The sequence below is a fragment of the Daphnia magna genome, linkage group LG1 (assembly GCF_020631705.1).
Source record: "Daphnia magna isolate NIES linkage group LG1, ASM2063170v1.1, whole genome shotgun sequence".
Lineage (NCBI taxonomy): Eukaryota > Metazoa > Arthropoda > Branchiopoda > Diplostraca > Daphniidae > Daphnia > Daphnia magna.
Genome location: NC_059182.1, coordinates 9765257 through 9781093, shown reverse-complemented (window position 1 = coordinate 9781093; position 15837 = coordinate 9765257). Strand labels below are relative to the sequence as shown.

The 15837-nt window shown below is 41.1% G+C and overlaps 1 protein-coding gene and 3 long non-coding RNA genes across 9 annotated transcripts; all 4 read right to left on the bottom strand.

The window, feature by feature from the left end:
- Window positions 1-2470: 2470 nt before the first annotated feature.
- Window positions 2471-4118, bottom strand: LOC123477046. Of its 5 annotated transcripts, none has more exons than XM_045180252.1 (6): window positions 3960-4118; window positions 3692-3899; window positions 3352-3623; window positions 3266-3288; window positions 3051-3168; window positions 2471-2938 (listed from the first exon to the last, which is right to left on the bottom strand). In XM_045180252.1, the coding sequence occupies exons 3-6, from the start codon at window positions 3386-3388 to the stop codon at window positions 2787-2789; spliced, it is 330 nt and encodes a 109-aa protein (XP_045036187.1). In that variant the 5' UTR covers window positions 3389-3623; window positions 3692-3899; window positions 3960-4118; the 3' UTR covers window positions 2471-2786. The 5 variants fall into 5 exon arrangements, 1 of the variants encoding a protein (XP_045036187.1); XR_006652250.1 differs by having other exon boundaries at window positions 2476-2938; window positions 3051-3149; window positions 3236-3288; XR_006652248.1 differs by having other exon boundaries at window positions 2481-2938; window positions 3051-3149.
- Window positions 4119-4238: 120 nt separating this feature from the next.
- Window positions 4239-4764, bottom strand: LOC123477050. The gene is made up of 3 exons (XR_006652254.1): window positions 4711-4764; window positions 4442-4638; window positions 4239-4377 (listed from the first exon to the last, which is right to left on the bottom strand). It is a non-coding gene; the product is annotated as an uncharacterized LOC123477050 (long non-coding RNA).
- Window positions 4765-10851: 6087 nt separating this feature from the next.
- On the bottom strand, window positions 10852-11429 carry LOC123477052. The gene is made up of 3 exons (XR_006652255.1): window positions 11293-11429; window positions 11126-11232; window positions 10852-11054 (listed from the first exon to the last, which is right to left on the bottom strand). It is a non-coding gene; the product is annotated as an uncharacterized LOC123477052 (long non-coding RNA).
- Window positions 11430-12416: 987 nt separating this feature from the next.
- Window positions 12417-14384, bottom strand: LOC123477047. 2 transcript variants are annotated; one of them, XR_006652252.1, is made up of 6 exons: window positions 14203-14384; window positions 13455-14143; window positions 13283-13393; window positions 13113-13218; window positions 12625-13053; window positions 12417-12565 (listed from the first exon to the last, which is right to left on the bottom strand). It is a non-coding gene; the product is annotated as an uncharacterized LOC123477047 (long non-coding RNA). The 2 variants fall into 2 exon arrangements; XR_006652253.1 differs by having other exon boundaries at window positions 12417-12765; window positions 12856-13053.
- Window positions 14385-15837: the final 1453 nt, after the last annotated feature.

The window sequence follows — 15837 nt, the reverse complement described above, 5'->3', positions numbered from 1 at the left end:
TTGGAGATTCAGACGACTGTTCTTCAGTTCTAGTTCAGGGTAAAAAAATCGGAATCCACGTGAACTGATGAAAATAACAGTTTACTAATTTAGTAAAAATTTTATACTTACAAATCAATAGGGTTATCTTTTGATGTTGAAGGGGAGAAGTGCAATTAGTGGTGGCAACCTAGTTTTTTTTCGAAAGTAGGTAATACTAATACTTTTTACCTAGTTTTTCAAAAAAATTTGGTATTAATATTACTAAATACCGACTTTAAAAAAATTACTAGGTAAAGTACTAGGTAGTAAAAAAAAATCTAGGTAGTAATTTTAAACTGGGTATTACTAGGTTACCTAGTAAAAAAAACATACAAAATAGTTTAATGATGAGTTTGGCAGTTTTGAACTTTATTTGAATTAATGAAGTAATGAACTTTGGAACTTTACTTCAATCAAATTTCCTGTTAAACCGACACAGAATTTCAGATTCTAGCAAAACGGAAGAGACATTGGTTTTCTTTCCTTTTCACGAAAGGCCACTACAAGAGAAAAGACGATCTGCCAATACAGAAGTTGCGGACATGGCCTGGTACTGCAAAGCAATCGGTGCAAGAGTGGGAAATACAACAATTTTCTCTTTCCAAAAAACAAGCACTTTGCATTCCTGAGAGAATTCTCCTTTGTCGATCATCTCGATGTAATCTCGAACTTCTTGTTTCAACTCCTCTTTTTGAGATGGTAGCCGGAAGTGATGGTTTGTTCACAAGCCTTCTCCTCTTGAAATGCTGAGTTTTGTCTGTGGTTCAAAGAAAAATCAGTTTATTACTTGTGTTAAAAAATAAATGAAAATTTAACTAATCACGTCGTTTTAACCTGTGATTAAATTCGTCGAAGGTCCTTCTTGTAAACTGGCAGCATTACATTCCTGTGAGGTATTAGGAAGTTGAGTTTCGGAAACTAAGCACAGCCCTTGTTCCATTTCAGTCTTCAAGAATTCATACAATCTTCGCTTTCCTTCATCAAAAAGCTCACCCGGAAGTTCCAAGGTTTTACATGGATTCAACATCATGCACATCAAGGAAGTCATGTCGAAATTGACGAATCAATCTCTTTCGCTTTCAGGAAGTGTGCTTGTAGGCTGAGTAATTCAGGAATAATGGAAGCAGCTGTTGGGTAATCACCTTCTAAGTAGGTTGTAGCGATGGCTAGCGGCTTTAAAGAAACACATATTTTTCCGAATCTGACCACTTGAACTCAAATCTCCATAATCTGTCTCTGCACACATCGATAATCACCGTCTTCAAAAGCAGAACTCGTTTGAGAACATATTAAAACTATTCCAGCGGGTTTTCGCAACTTTTAGCAGTTTTTTACCCGTCAATAGCTTCAGTTGTTGGTTGGCTACTCCGGAAAAATTAATTTTTTCAGAAATTTTAGAATTTCTTTCCTAAGCCTCCCCAAATTAGATTTCTTGTCATCTAAAACTTTGTGGAAGACGTTCATGCGTTTCCCAAAAGCTTGACGATAACATTCTTCTTGTGCAAGGAATTCGTTGTTGGAATCCGTTTCTACCGCATTTGCATCCACCCCTCCAAAGTCTTCTTCCGACTCCAAAGCAAATTCTTCCTCAGACTGGTTGGATTCATCACCGTCATTTTCCAATTGAATGTCTAATTTAATTGAACATTCATGTAAAGGCGAGAGGTTCGGCCACTGACCTCACTATCGCTACTTGTTGTTTTTTTAAACCTTCTCTCTACTTCTGATCTTGTTCTTTTTCCGATGTTGCTTCAACGTGTTGTGTGATACGTATGTCAACGTTTGTTCTCTTCCCCTTTTTCTTGATTCAGCGAGACTTGTGTCGTCTTGCTACTCACTCTCTTTTGTCTCAACAAAGAATACAGTTCATTCTTTCCTAGCACAAAAGTGTTCAACTAAACGAAAGGTATTGAACCACAGTTTATAATTTCAACACTACTTTCACTGTTTTCAACAGAATCTTGAGCATTAGGGAAATCGACACCTGCTACCTTCGACACTAGCTACCTGGGGGGTCGACACTGGCTACCCCGACACTGGCTACCCGACACTGGCTACCCATAAGGCCGACACTGGCTACCCCGACACTGGCTACCCGACACCGGCTACCTATAGAGGGTGACACCTGCTACCTATAGTTGGCGACACTGGCTACCTTTCTTTTCTTTTTTTACCCCTTCAAAATTACCTATAATGGCCACCTGTCCAACTCAATGTAAGAAACATTCGTTTACTTGCATTAACTAAATAGTCCAATGAAAAGACCCCCACCCTCCGTCGATTCTAAGCCCTCGGCTTGTATAAAAAAATGATTGCTTTTCGAATGTTTGGCAAATATACGCGAATGTAATCAAACGAATTCTTTTAAAATAGATAGTATAATTTCATTTTTGTAACATCTTGCACATGTAAATTACAAAACATTTGCTTGGACATTCATGCCACCAAAAATAAAAAGTTAATTTATTTAACTATTTAACCTTTGATTTATTTATGAGTAACTCCAGAGTAATAACGTAAAAGCAAGCGAAATTAAATTGAATTTCAAAAAAGGTATGCAAAGTAAAAAACCTTTGAGCAAAGAAATTGAAAGCAGTTAAATAAAATTATACTACATCAGGATAACAATATGAATTCGCACCCGAACACAGTGGCGGGTAGATCAACTGAGGGGTTCCGCGAACCCAGCGGTCGAAGGATCATACAAAATCCCACAGGGGCCGTTTGTGGGTTGATCATACACGGCGGTTGGATCATAAGAGTGGTTACTGGATTGTTATTGCGGGTGGAGCAACTGAGAAGTTTCCGGACCCAATGGCGCATGGATCATAAGGGTTACCGGAACTCGTGGTGGATGGATCATACGATAGCTGCGTATTGGCTGGACTGGTCGCACTGATGAAGAAATAGGAAGTTCCTAGATGTATAAAAGGACAGACAAGAAAAAAGAAATTTAGTTTTCTCACAGTCTCAGTCACAACTACAACAGAAAAAGCAGTCATCACAGCAATCATCACAGCAATTATCACCATGTGGAACGGAGAAGGCGAGGAAGATTTTCCTGTCGTTGCTGAAGTTCCAGCTACTCGTCGCACCGGTGTTAACTACAACTCCGAACGTGGATACATCTACCACAAGCAAAAGACGCTGTAAGTACCGTAAAAATACATAGATTTAGTTGTAAATGTGAGTGTAAAAGCGTAAAACATAATACTAATGTAAAAAACGGCTTGTAACTATTTACAGATTGGACGAGATCGTCTACATCTGCAAGAATCAAAAGAAGGTTAAGGGGAATTGCAACGCTAGACTCAGGAAAAATAGACAAACCGGTGTGTTCCGTAAAGATGGCTCTGCGCACAACCATCCACCGGAGTCACATCTGCAACAACAATTAGCCTTTATAAACGCCTGCGCCCAAGAGGCATTGGTCTCTCGCGATCCACCCCGTGAAATTTTCGATCGGATTCGTCGGGAGTTTCCAGGCCTTATCGTGAGCTACAACGACGCTATGCAGCGTCGCATCTAGCGGGCCAAGCGTAGTGTGCAGCCACGGATCCCTACAACTATTGATGAGGCCGAAGAACTCATAATGGAGCATCCTGAATACAAGTAAAAACACTTTTTTAAAAATAGGAAATTATTAGCGAATTCAAACATTATTATTTACCACCAGAGATGCATTCGAAGGTGGCGTTTTCTACCAAGGGCGAGTTCAAACGGCCGACGGAGGGGATGCGTTTGTCTTTATTTCACCAAAGCTGCTCCCTGAAATTGCGCAGACCATTGAACTGCAAGCAGACGGAACTTTTAAAAGTCTTCCTTTATTCTTCAAGCAGCTTTTTACTCTTCATGTAAGCCGCTTTGGGCAGGTACAACTAAAACAAAGTAAAATTATGTTATTATTTACCAAAGGAATTGTAAACGTTAAAATTTACACAGGTATATCCTTTTGCGTTCGTTTTGATGAACAAGAAGACCCGTCAGCTCTACGACGCTGTCCTTGACAAGATTTTGACTGTGTATGACGATCTTTATCCGGACGTGTACCTCAACGTTGAGAGACTTATGTCAGATTTCGAAAATGCCATTCAGTCATCCTGTGAGCAAGCCTTTGTAGGCTGTACCTGCATTGGCTGCTGGTTCCATTATGGACAGGTAAATAAAAATTATCTTTAAATCTTTTTAAATTTGAAAATTAACATTTATACTTTTTCAGGCAATTTGGAGGAGAGTCCAGAAATATGGCCTTACGGGCGCATACCGGAGTAAACCTACTGTCTGTCGTATCGTCAAGGAAATGATTGCTCTGGCCCTCCTACCAGCAGATGCAATATTAGCAGGCTTCCAGGTAAACTTTAAAAGAAATTTGGTGATTTTTTTAAATTTCTGTCATTTACAGGATATCAAAAATACCCACAGAGAAGATCTTAGGAGAGAATCGGTCGAGATCCAGGCGGCGATCAAACGTCTTATGGACTATTACTACGGCTACTGGATCGACACCATTACTCCAGAAGGATTTAGCGTATTCCAAATGCCCAACCGCACCAACAATCTCGTGGAGGCATGGCACAGATGGTTCAACAAACGCTGTGGAGGAAGTCATTTGAACTTCTGGGATTTTATACGTAAGACATTTCGACTTAAGAATACTACAGAATTATGAAACTAACGTTAGTTACTAACCCATTGAACTTTTCAATTACAGATGCACTCAAAGAATCCGAAAATGCAAAGATGTGGGATTATCAAGCAGACGAGATAAAAGGGGCGGATTACATCAAACCAAAGACACCGTTCCAGCGTCGAAGGGATTCCCAAATTGCTGAAAATGAGAGATTGTACTTGGCGTCGGATCGGAAAGCGGAAGACATACGCAATTTTCTCGTTAGGGCAAGATATTTCACAGAACCTGATGTGAGTAAAAAAAACATTTAGATCTCTACGTATTACATCAAATTTTTGCTGCTTTTTAGCTAAGCGTGTTGGTTATCAACTAACACACTTTGAGTAAACTGTAGCAAAAGGAATCTGTGTATTACTCTCAAGAGTACCATACGCCACACCGTCTTGTCTACGTACAAGAAAATTCTGGATTACCCCTTCTCTCCCTGTGCAGCGTTGCCGCTCTTCCCAGTTTGTTGCCTTGTTATATTCAACCATATTCAACACCTCCCCTCAAACTGAGGAAACACAGGACATGAAGACAATACAATGACATCAATACAAAGTATGCTGGAAAAGATACCGATCCTTGTGTCGGAAATCCTTATGTTCGACAATCCTGGCGACCATAAGCTTACATCATACATAATCAAAGAAGACAACAACACACAAAAAAAAAACTTAACACGAAATCCAAAGGCTCGCCCTGTGTCCGCCTTTACAGAGCGCCTACATCACTAACACCAATCTTGTCACGAAGGTATTTGAAACGTGGAGCAGGCAGGGGCTTCGTGAAGGTGTCTGCTAGTTGTTCCTGGGTGCTCACATAGCTGGTGTTTATTACTCCGTTAGTTTGGGCTTCTCTGATGTACCAATATCGGATGGCGATATGCTTCATTTTCCGATGCATTTCCTGGTTGTATGCTACTTTAATTGCCCCTTGATTATCACAGAATAATGTGATGGGACCAGGTTTTCCTTGCCCGATCTCCTCCAGCAGTGACTTGATCCAAGTTCCCTCTTTGGCCGCTTCACTTCCGGCCACAAATTCCGCCTCGGTTGTAGAGGTGGCTGTGCATTCCTGCTTGCGGCTGAACCATGAGATAGGCCCACCATTTAGGAGAAAGATGCATCCTGATGTTGACTTTCTGTCGTCATGATCTCCGCCATAGTCAGCATCAGTGAATCCCAGCGCTCCTTGTTCTTTTGTTGAGGAGAAGATTATCCCATAATCCTTGGTTCCGGCAAGATAACGAATAATGCGTTTGACAGCAATCCAGTGTTGAGGCCCTGGGTTCTGATTGAACCGTGCTACTTTGCTCACAGCATAAGCAATATCAGGCCGTGTCGTGGTTGAGAGATACAGAAGAGCTCCAACTGCGCTCTGATACGGAACTTCCTTCATTTTTTCTTCTTCCTCTTTGTTTTTAGGGGACATAGCAGAACTGAGATGTAGACCCGGCTCAGCAGGAATCACATTTGGGTGACAGCTTTCCATTTTAAATCTTGCCACAAGATCGTCCACAAAATCGGGTTGGGAGAGACTCAGCGTGCGTGTGCTTCTGTCTCGTTTGATTGTGAGACCCAGGAATCGGCCTACAGGAAGAGTCCTCAGCTCGAACTTTTTCTTGAGATATGTCACAAAGTCGTCCAGTGCCTTGTTATTGGTTCCACATACAATAGCGTCATCAACGAAGAACAGGGCCGCCATCCATTCCTCCCCTTGAAGACGGAAGTAAAGACACTGATCATGCTGAGAGCGAGTGAGGCCATATGTAACTATAGCGTCATTTAGCTCCATATTCCATACTCGGGGGGCCTGTTTCAGTCCGTAGATACTCTTTATCAACCGGCAGACATCAGCCTCATGGCCGTAGGCCACATAGCCTTCCGGCTGGCACATGTAGACTTCCTCCTCAAGACGTCCATAGAGGAACGCCGTCTTCACATCTAGTTGGATGACGCTAAGATCACACACGGCAACTAGAGCTAGGATAATCCGAAGAGTGGATAGTCTGACAACCGGAGCGAATGTTTCATTATAGTCCAGTCCAGCCCGCTGAGAGCAGCCAAGGGCCACGAGCCGGGCCTTGTAGCGCTCAGCAACTCCATCATAGCCGGGCTTGAGCTCAAAAATCCACTTGCTTTTGATAGGCTTGCGTCCTGGTGGCAGTGGGACGAGTTCCCACGTCTCATTCTTATGAAGTGAGTTAAGTTCATCTTCGATGGCAGTCTTCCAGAGAGGTCCTTGCGGTGATGAGAGGGCAGCACTCAAAGTGATGTTTAGTTTGCCATAAATTTTCTTTTCTGGCTGATCAGTCGATGTTCGATGTCCAGGTGCTGTAGCATGATATCCACGGTAGAGAAGATATTTTTCTGATGGCCTTGCAGTTCTCAGGGACCGGCGGAGGTGACCTACTGGATCAGCAACTGGCTCAAAACCATGGAAAAATTCATCCTCCGTTTCTCCATTCGTTTCGTTTAAATCAGCCTCCCCTAGTCCATCTATGACGGGATCATTTGGTTGGGAAGCTCCATCATCGGCCCCCATGTTCACATCAGATTGATCCGTAGGAATCTGTTCGTCCAGCAGAGACTCAGGCATCTGTTCATCAGGTGACAATGGAAGAAGTGAGTAGTATTCCCGCTCTTGTAGCTCAGAAGAGTTTTCATGGTTGAGGTTTTCTTCAAATACAACATCTCTGCTGGTGATGATTTTTCTGGTCACCGGATCCCATATCTTGTACACTTTGGATGAATCGCCATATCCCACCATGATTCCTTCCGTAGCCTTCGGGTCAAGTTTCCTTCGTTTTTCATCCGGTATATGCGTAAAAGCTGGTGAACCAAATGTCCTCAAGTGTGACACGTCCGGTTCCTTTCCATGCCAGAGTTCAAAAGGTGTTATTTTCCCAGTACTAGAAATCACCCTGTTCTGAACATAAGCTGCACATAGGACTGCCAATCCCCAGAGTTCCAGGGGAACTTTCTTCCCGTACATCTGGCTCCGTGCTGACTCGATCACCGTCCTATTTGTTCTTTCGGCAACTCCGTTCAGTTGAGGGGTATAAGGCGGAGTGACTTGATGAGTGATTCCAGCTTTGGCCAGCCAATTCTCAAAATCCTTGCTGCAATATTCACCTCCTCCATCAGAGCGAAGGATCTTTGTTTCTCGTCCAGTCTCAGCCTTCATCTTTGCATTGAACTTCATGAATGCTTCAGGGACCTCAGATTTTCGTTTCAGCAGTTGGATATCACAAAAGCTCGAGAAATCATCCTTAAATGTCACAAAAAACCTTAAAAGCAAAACAGAAAAAAAAATGAACAAAATTTGTTGTGATAAAATTACACAATGATTCAAAAACCTTGCTCCGCTTGGTGTGCATATTTGGATGGGGCCACACACATCAGAGTGGACTATATCTCCAACGTGTGTTCCTCTAGTGCGGGTAGACAAGAAAGATGTACGTGACATTTTCCCCAGGAGACATCCTCGGCAGTGGGTAGAGAGATGAAGCTTGTCATTGAAAAGGGCGAGTCCAGCGACACTCCCCAATGTTGCCATCCTTAGGACAGTCTTGTGGTTGAGGTGGCCAAAACGTTGATGCCATAAGGAGAGAGAGGCAACTTGAGCAGCAGAGAGTGCCCTTTCAACAGTATGGTGATTCTCCTTTGCTTGGATGTTGAGTTGATATAAAGTTTTCTTTCCTTCTCGCTTCCCTTCCATGATGACGACATCGTCTTGAGAGAAAGAAACAGTGTCGTCGTCAAAGACTACTTTGAGGCCTGCATCAGTCGCCGTACCAATCGAGTAAAGATTGATGCCTAATCCAGGGACGTAGAGGACTCCTCTCATCTTTCCGTGCAGATGTTCACCATTCACTGTAGCAGTAAGAATAACATCTCCTTGCCCTGCTACAGTGAGACTTGATTCTCCTATACCAGAGACAGACCATTTCTCTGGTCCAGTGGGTACAAAGTTGGTCAGAAGTGCCCTATTGTCCGTCATGTGCTGAGTAGCACCTGAGTCAGCGTACCATGTTGACGGCTTTTTGACTTCGCGATCCGTCGAGGATGTATAGCTGTACCCCTTTCGTTCTTTTTGGTAGTCCTTTTCATCTCTGCTGTCGTCACGGCGATGTCTGTCTTTGTCTCTCTGGTCTCTGCTACGATCACTATCTCTTCTGTCGTTCCGATCAAAACGTTTTCTTTTTCGGTCTGCTTCGTCTTCCTCTTTTTTACGCCGGCGTTTGTATTTACGACATTGAGCTCTGACATGCGTCGTCGATTTGCACTCCCAGCATTCCTTCGTTGCGCCAGACTGTTGATGAGAAGGATGGCCTCGTTTTCCACGATCGAACTGGGCAGGTAGAGCACGTTCTCTTGATTCTTCATCATGTGGTTCAGCGCCGTTTTTATTCTTACTGAGAAATGCTACATCAGGAGTTGATCGTTTTTCTTCATCATTTCTCATGCTCTTGTCGAGTGTAATGAGACGTGTCGTGAGCCTTTTTAGAGTCTTCTCAGCGACGGGTGTACTTTCCCAAGCAAAGCCAAAGACACGGAATTCTGCAGGTAGTGACATGAGGACTTTTGCCATTATTTGTTCGTCATCAATGGCTATGTTGAGGCTCTTCAGACGAAATGCAATTTGCTCTAGTTCTGTCAAAAAACTTGAGACACTCTGGCCTTGCCTAAAGGTGCACCCATAAAACTTGGTCCACAATAATGGTATGCTATCAGCGGCAGCTTCTTCATACTCAGATTCTAGTTTGATCCACATCTCTCTGGCTGAGTTGCAGGTCATCAGGATTCGTGATTGTTCTTCTTTAATGGCTCCGAATATGTTCTGCATTGCCCTGGTGTTTTTCTTCTCCCAATTGGTGATATCAGCTGCATTCACAATGGCTTGGGCATCATTGCGTCTCTGAAGTGAGGAAAGAAAAAAAAAAGAAGAAGGCTGGTTAGCTTTTTTTTTTTTTTTTTTTTTTTTTTGATGTCCATGCTCGGCCTCACATTGTCATAATGCGGAATCCCTCTCACATTGTCACAATGTGGAAAAGCACCAGCTTTCTACTCGGTTCTTCACATTCTCTCAATGCCGAATCCCTCTCACATTGTCATAATGTGGAATCCCTCTCATATCATCACGATATGGAAAAACACTAAACTGTCTTGTAGATGTTCACTCAGACCATAGCAAAGGAAAGAAAAAAAATACTGACAACATAGTCTCATGGCCTTGCTGGCCACCAATTTCCATCAACACATAACTAGCAAGAAACACAACAAAGAATAATAACTGTTTCTTACCACATCAGGTTTTTGTTCAGTCCCGTCAACAATTCCCCAGAGCTCATCACTTTGTAGTGCCAATTTCATCCCGAACTTCCATGATTCGTAGTTTCTGCCATCAAGGCACCATCCAACATGGCGGCGTCCATCCTTTTCCATCGCCGAAGATCAGTTCAATTCACTTTTCCGAACTAAAAAAAACACGAACGAAAGAAAAAAAATATAGCTACGCGTATAGCTGGGCCCATAACCTGTTGGTTATCAACTAACACACTTTGAGTAAACTGTAGCAAAAGGAATCTGTGTATTACTCTCAAGAGTACCATACGCCACACCGTCTTGTCTACGTACAAGAAAATTCTGGATTACCCCTTCTCTCCCTGTGCAGCGTTGCCGCTCTTCCCAGTTTGTTGCCTTGTTATATTCAACCATATTCAACAAAGCGCTCCTGTACAGGATGGAGTAGCCTTACATCAAGAAGGCCATCAAGATCAACCCGAAGGCGCAGTGGAGCCTGTGGTCCAACCTAGGCGACGGTATCTAGCTGGTACAGCAAGACCTGCAACTTCTTTGGATAATGGTGTTGCAGACGAGCCTGTTAATCCTGCCGATCCTGTAGAGAACGCTGATCCCAATGTGTCTGCTGATGTTGCGGTGCCTGCTACTCCAACAGAGCAGGATGGTCCCTTAGACGTCACTGGCGCTGATGTTTTAGAAGAAACCGCTAATCAGCCTGCACCTACAGGCCGTGGCCACCGCAGACGTCGGCCGCCTGCAAGCCTAAGTCCAGGTGGTGATTTCATTCTTCCTCCTTCTCGCAGACCTCGCTTGGACCCAAACACAGCCGCTATCCGTCAAACTGCACCCTCTGGTACAGTCCGTGGACGACGGGGTCGTGGCCGCGAAACACGATCCCAGCCCAATGTACGTGGTCGAACTGCTCCGGTAGCAGCATTATTGTGTAGTGTCTGCAAAGTTAACCCAAAGAACACTGTGTTTTATCCATGTGGCTTCTTCTTATGTAACAATTGTTCCTCAAACATCAGGGACGGTGATGGAATTTGTCCCCACTGTAATGAACACGCAGAAGAATCTGTAACTGTAATCATGTAATTATCTTCTATTCTATGGTGCAATTTACCTGCTATTCTAAAATGTTTTGATATTGTCTTAAGCCTATGTGCGTAAAACATGCCACACAGAATATTGTCTCTGACTGACTAGTATGTTTACCTTCTCATGTGCAATCTGTATAATAATATGCATTAAAATCATAACCTTTTTTCTGGATAACTAGTGTTAACTTACTTGATTATTCCTTATATTCTAACAAGGGTCCTGAATTCAAATATGACCGCAACTTCCGTCAGCAGACGATCCATCAAGTGGGTGTAAGCATCGCTGTTTTCGTTCTTGACGTCGACTGTTCCTCTCTCGATCGCAAGGCATTCCCCTAGATTGATTTCATTGTGAGTTAAAAATAAGAATTAGATTTATTTAATAAAATGGTGGCACAAGACTCTACATTGAAGAGTGAATGACAATTCCGCAGAGAATCCGTCGTTGATTCCGATATTCGTCATCGTAATGGAGAAAGCATTGGGTTTTTAGTCTTAGACGTAGGGGAGACTGGAGTATGCCGGGACACCGGGTCAAGAGGGACAGTAGGGGGAAAAATAGTAGATTTTAATAAAATTAAAAAAAATTTTAGTATGTTATTTAGATACATACAATCTACTTTGGCATGAAATTTGGTTGAGTTTTGTAAATAACTGTATTAGTTATTAACAAAACAAAAAAAAACGGGGTTTTTTAGTTAATTTTGTCTCCGCCATTTAATGTTTATAGAAAAAAATAATCGCAAATGGCATGTAAATTTAATATGGAAATGAAGCTTAATCATTTCTTTATTGTTAAAAACAAAAATTATGATTTTCGGTCAATTACTGTAGATAATATTAACGTTTTAAAAAAATCCTCTTTATCGGGAAATCGGGACAGCTGTTTTTGACTAAAATGGGACATTAGTGGGCGGGTTTGGCCTTCAAGCCCATCAATCATCACCGAGCTCATGACGCCAACGATGATCACAAGCAATCGATTATGCAGCATATTAATCGATTACAATAAGCCCAAACCCCACCTATCTTGTAATAAGGGTTTTTTATCATATAACAACAAATTTTTATTAACACAATAATCAAATTGAAACATTTATTAATTTATAGAGTCTATGCAGTGGGACCCTATTTCAATTTTTACAAATTTTTTTAATGAATTTTAAGGCGTAAACGGAGGACGTCCCTCACCACCCACCCTAGTGTCCTCACTTACCCCTCAAAATAGGCTCCTCCCACAAATCTAAGAAAACTTTAAAGGTCTTATATGGGAAAATGGTTTATTATTATATTATATAAAAAATATGGGGGGTACATTACCGTATGGAATACATAAAAACAAAATAATAAATTAATTTAATGATTAGTTTGGGAGATATAGAGGGGAAACGAAAACCGTCCCGGCTTACTCCAGTCTCCCCTACTAGTGAAACGCCGGAATGCTGTCAATACGGCCGCAAATCCTTAGATAATAATTCAATTCTAAACGAAATAAACATAAAAAAGTATAGGGGCATATTACACGGTTTCGTTCATGAAAAGGGGGTATATTGAGGTATCCGGCGCACTCATCTTCGTCAGGCAATCAACTGCGTTCATCCAGCGTTCATGCGTTCATAAATAATTTCATCGTCATTCAAGCACGACGACAGGCTTTATTCACCTAAAATAAATTCAGTCAATTTAAAGTTAGATAAATTTAGCGGACATGGAAATCCCCTTGACGATTTAAGTGCAAACTATGGCTAGTCACGTTCTTCAGGGAATCCTTTTGATTTGTAGCTGGACATGATGGCTTGTTCCATCAAAATTGTAAGATCAGCCGTTAACGGAAGTACAATGTTGAGTCCGCACGTAGCCGTAAGGACATTTTTCGACAGCTTAAAATATTATTTTTTTTTTAGTCTTGACTGATTGCTCACAGTCAATATGTTTACTTCCCATGTTTAACCTATATTTAAAATTTTCATTGAAATCAAATATGTTAAATAATTAGGAATAATAACTTACTCAGTTATTCCTGATAATCAATCAAGGTCCTACATTCAAATAATTTTCAGTGGGCATGTCTTAACTGATTACTCGCAGTCAATATGTTTACCTTCCCATGTTCAGCCTATATAAAAATAAATGTGCATTAAAATCAAAACATCTTTTCATGATTGGGAATGCCAACTTACAAAATTATTCCTTATATTCAAACAAAGTTCCAGCATTCAAATATTTGACAGTGGGCATGTCTTGACTGATTGCTCGTAGTCAATATTAGTTTTTTACTTCCTATGTGCAATCTATATATAAAAATTTACTTTAAAATCAAAACATGTAACATAATTAGGAATAATAACTTACTTGATCATTCCTGATGATCAATCAAGGGTACTGCATTCGTAAAAATAAGGGGAAACTGATTTTTAAAAAAGGAAATTGACACGCCATTTGCATTTGGTCATCATGTTGGATATAGGAATGTAATTGCAGGCAAGAAACAAAAGGCCATGGGATTCTTGCTTGTTAAATGTAACAGGGTAGCAAAAAAGAGGTAGCTAGTGTCGCCAACTATAGGTAGCCGGTGTCACCCTCTATAGGTAGCCGGTGTCGGGTAGCCAGTGTCGGGGTACCCAGTGTCGACCTTATGGGTAGCCAGTGTCGGGTAGCCAGTGTCGGGGTAGCCAATGTCGACCCCCCAGGTAGCCAGTGTCGAAGGTAGCAGGAATCTCCATGCCGAGCATTAGACGTATATGTCTCATTCCTTTTCATGGGAGTTGAAGATAGCAAAATGTAGTCATCGTCACGTGAAGTACCTGCTTGAGGAGTAGGTGACCGCAAACGTTTCGCCATTGCCTGATTTATATGAGTCAAACTCAAGACTAAAAGTTTTAAAAGTCCACACTCAGCTACTGGGCTGCAGTCGGCCAAGTGTTGTTGAATCAATTTGATGCGATGATCAACAATAATGAAGTAGACACTAGAGGACTAGACATCTGAACTCACTGCTGAGTTCCTGTACATCACTGCTTAGATAATAGAGACCTGACCACCTGAGACATGAAAAATATTACTTCAATAAATGCTTTCAAAAATACTAACTAGTTCTTACGTCAATGAGTCAAGCTCAAGACTCAAAGTCTTAAAAGTCCACACTGAGCTACTGGGAAAAGTGTTGTTGAATCAATTTGATGCGATGCTCAACAATAATGTAGAATGAAGCAAAAAAACGGCTCCAGAATTCAGGAACTTACTTTACTCGTCTCAGACACAATCTCACAATCCTCTCACAGAAGACAGAACGTTCGTGAATTATGAAGTCACGCTGTCAGGAAGGGAAAGAGAACAAAAGAAACAAATGAATAGTGATGAGCGAAGTACAAAATTCACAGAAATTTGAAATTTTTCATTCATTTGACAACGTTGCAAAAAAGTCAAATTACCTAGGTAATGTTTTTTTATTACTAGGAATTTTTTTTTGAAAACTAGGTATTACTATTACTTGAGTAGTCCAGAGAGAAACTAGGTAGAGTAATGGAAAAAAAACTAGGTATTACTAGGTAACTAGGTAATACTAGGTATTACTACCTAGTATTGCCACCACTACCTGCAACTCATCATCAACTGCTCACTCATCAAGACGGCAGTTTTCAGTTGCAGTTGTTTGTGATTTTTAACTTAGGAATCACTCACTCAAAGTTAAACACGTAAATTCAATCTTCGTGTCGCTTACCTAACGCAGGCCTTTCAGATTTTTAAGAGTTTCGGTTTTTCAGGTTTTTAAAAGTTTCGAAATCGTGATCAGATTTTTCATCATGTGGGATTATCAATTTTGGAAAGTCTTCCAATCGATATGATAGAATGTTTTTTTATCGATCCAATGCATCTTGTGTTTTTAGGATGCATGAAGAAGTTACTTAATATTTGGGTAAACGAGAGAAAGAGGATGCGTATCAGAATGTCTTCCCAGCAAATTGCTGAAATATCCGGGCTGCTGGTTGCCATTGAAGAACTAATTCCCGTTGAATTCAGTAGGAAAACCCGAACATTAAATGAACTCTCGCGTTTCATAGCCACTGAATTACGTTTATTACTTCTTTATGTTTTGCCTTTTGTGTTAAAGAATAGGATACCTGACGAAGTATACCAACATTTTATGTTGCTTCATGTTGCCATTCGAATTTTGTCGTGTGATCAGAGTGTGCGTAGTGAAGAAAACACCGATTACGCAAACATTCTTTTTATAACTTTTATTAATATTAATAATTTGTTGAAAAAAAGTGCCAAACCTTTAGAGCAGCTGGTAAATAGAATTATGGAAAAGCGACAAAATCCACCAGTTGTGACCAATTTTCGCAAAAATCCAGATATGATTAAGCTGATTGACGAGCAGTCAAAAGGACCCTTGCTTCCTGATCTTCATGGGTTGCAATATAAAAAAGCGTTTTTTCACAAATTACGATTAAGTTCCAGAAGTCCAAATAACTGCGTTGTCATCGCAGATGACACTGTTATATTGATTCATAATTTTTTACAACTATTTGATGGTGAAATTCTCATTATTGGCCGAAAGTTCTTGGTGTACGAAAATTTTTTGGACTTAAATGGATTGGATTCAAAGGCAATTGGCATACAAATTGTTGACACTTTAGCGACAAATCTTGAGTGCTGGCCATCAAGATCGCTTCAAATCAATTAAACTTCCATTAATTCACAAAGCTCCTCCCACTTCATGTTTCGGAATTGT

Bases quoted from the DNA above. Each gene is read 5' to 3' on its own strand.
- LOC123477046 (XM_045180252.1), bottom strand. From the start codon at position 3,388: ATGGTTGTGCGCAGAGCCATCTTTACGGAACACACCG. The intron at 3,169-3,265 runs GTAAATAGTTAC...CGGTACTTACAG, and splicing joins TAGACGATCTCGTCCAATCT to CGTCTTTTGCTTGTGGTAGA. The intron at 2,939-3,050 runs GTGATAATTGCT...TTATACATCTAG, and splicing joins CGCCTTCTCCGTTCCACATG to GAACTTCCTATTTCTTCATC.